This window comes from Penaeus japonicus, unplaced genomic scaffold, assembly GCF_977035675.1.
Source record: "Penaeus japonicus unplaced genomic scaffold, GWHDUDI00000001_assembly GWHDUDI00000030, whole genome shotgun sequence".
Classification (NCBI taxonomy): domain Eukaryota; kingdom Metazoa; phylum Arthropoda; class Malacostraca; order Decapoda; family Penaeidae; genus Penaeus; species Penaeus japonicus.
Genome location: NW_028234432.1, coordinates 31,537,335 through 31,539,834, shown reverse-complemented (window position 1 = coordinate 31,539,834; position 2,500 = coordinate 31,537,335). Strand labels below are relative to the sequence as shown.

General features: G+C 50.4%; 1 protein-coding gene across 1 annotated transcript in view; it reads left to right on the top strand.

Moving 5' to 3' along the window:
- LOC122267315 (uncharacterized) overlaps positions 1 to 2,500 on the top strand; it is a 78,898-nt gene that overhangs the window by 51,826 nt on the left and 24,572 nt on the right. The window contains exons 4-5 of the mRNA XM_086554757.1: positions 1,105 to 1,287; positions 2,003 to 2,374. Of these exons, the coding sequence (XP_086410883.1) occupies positions 1,105 to 1,287; positions 2,003 to 2,374 (555 nt within the window). The remainder of the gene's footprint in view (positions 1 to 1,104; positions 1,288 to 2,002; positions 2,375 to 2,500) is intronic.

Below are 2,500 nucleotides of genomic sequence, written 5' to 3'. Positions count from 1 at the left end.
GTCTCTCCACACTCAGCGTCACTGAAGAAGGATCGTAAACCCTATTCCATGAGTTCAGTTCATCGGACATTTCGGAAGGTCTTTCTCGGAAGCAGGATAGGATCGACCCAGATCATTTGTTTACACCAGTGTCCATAAATCGATTTCTGCCGTTTGGAAAAAGCTCCGCCACCATGACTGCCTTTCATTGGCACTTGAGAAAGATCTCAACGGTCTAGGCAGCGACGGCGAAGATGACACGTCCAGTTGGTCCGATTCTTGTCAAGGAAGTGCAAGCCTTTTAGCCACACACAAACTCAAGATGACTCGTTCCTTCGTCGCCCTCGTGGCTCTCCTCGCCGCGACTCACCAGCGAGGATCGTGCGAGCCGCAGCAGAAGTTCCCCGAAGATTTCTACAGTGACTTCGGGTCCTCGTCGCCCTCGTCGCGTCCGCCGGGCCGCCCTTCGAGCCGGCCGCCCTCCGTCAACCCCTTCGCCGCCAACGTCGCCCTCGAGTTCGGCCTCGACCCGCCCCACACCGCGCCCTCCAGCTTCCACGGCGACTCGGACTTCGACCCCCACGACGAGCCCCTTCACGGCAGCGGCCTGGACTTCCGGCTCCTCTACGACGTCATGATGAACGACTCGGATCCCTCGGGCTCGAAGCGCTACACCAACGGCGACAGAGGTGCGGGCGCGGGCGTGTGTCGGGGAGGGAGGGAGGGAGGGAAGGAGGGAAGGAGGGAAGGAGGAGGAGGAGGAGGAGGAGGAGGAGGAGGAGGAGGAGGAGGAGGAGGAGGAGGAAAGGGGTTCCTCCAGAAGAGCATATTGTTACTATGAAATACTCTTCAAACGAAAGCATTGCATTTGTTGCACTGTGTTGTCGGGGTTTCAGGCTCCGGATACTACTTTTGACCTCACGAAAATGTCCCCCTCCTTTAACAGCGTGGAACTCTACCTTCCCTTTCTGACCATCAATTTTGAGTCTTGCCATGCAATATAGTTAATTCACCCATTCATTATGTCAAAACAAAAGCACTATCTATTGTCTCATACCATGCAGTATATGTAAACACCTGACGTCCAGCCATTTTTTGATTAATTCAACTTTCTCTCTCCCGCAGCGATCCCACAGAAGTGCTGGTACAAGAGTAACCAATACGACTGCGGCCTGTCCGTGTCGTGTGTGTTCCAGGGGTCAAAGCCCATTGACCTGTGCTCCGGGGGCATGATCTGGTCATGCTGTGTGCCCCGGGACAAGGTCGATCATGTCGACCAGGACCTCGGAGCTATTGGAAATGACGCTGGTAAGTGCACAGGCACGGGTATTCTGTTCTGTTAATGTGAAGAATTGTTTTGCTCTTGTCCACTTTTCTTTCTCTTGTTTCTCTTTCAAATAGAGACTATTTGGATTATATTTCGATGTCGGGTCAGTATAATTACCCCCTTTGCAAGGATTTCCTTTTCCATCTTTTATTCTTCTATAACTTATCAAAAACTCTTGCCGAATAATTTCATTTCATTTTCATTCAATAGATTTTTTTCGTCTAGTACTAAATAGCTTTCACTTTCATCACTACACGATTGTCACATAGGGTCTCTCTCTGTATCTTCATCTAAGGAACTTCCTGACGCGGTACTAACAATGGAAGGTGTGGTTCCTCTAATATCTTTACACCTACTGATGTTTTCGACTTCGCTGCATTTAGCTCGTGTTTTACAATAAATTTGCCCACTTTTATCACTTTTTTTTACTTTCAACTTTGTCCATAAAGTAATATATTTAAATTCTGGTCCTGTTTGCTATTCGCTTCCTTTTCCCTCTTTCTATCTGAGCAACATATATCATCCTGACTGCTGTCCAAGCAACATTTCCTTTCCATTTTAAGATGACTCTAACATGGGTCCCGCAGGTAAGTCCACTTAGAAAGCAAATTACATGTAGTATGTTTTGTAGCAGGATAGCTTAGCGCTATGCCCTTCGCTATGCCTTGGATCTGACTGGTTATTCACCCTTATCAGGTCACCACAGCCAGTTCTCCGGTGGCGGCAGCCGACCCAGCATCTTCCGTCCGAACCAACACAGACCGTTCGACAACCACAGACCTAGTAATTTCGATAACGATGACGATAGATTATTCCCCAATACTAGACCCCCTTCAATTCTCAGACCGCATAGACCGAGACCGTTCCCCCCCACCCGACGACCCCCGCCAACTCGACCGCCCCCCCACGAGCACGACTTCGACTTCAAACGCCCCCAAAACACGTTCACTTCTCGGCCTCACCACCCGAATGCCTTTGACTCTCGACCTTTCGATCGACCGGAGTCAAGTCGACCGCGCCCGCCGTTCGTTTCCACGGGCCCGGAGGGAGCCTTCGTTAACCAGAGGGGTACGAACTGCTGTCTGGCAAGTCCTTTGGCACCTGCGCTCTCTAAACGGTCCTGTGTGTTTCCCCTAAACGCCCACGTCACGATCCCTAAAGTCACCCAAACGTCAATCATAATGTGAAGTGTGG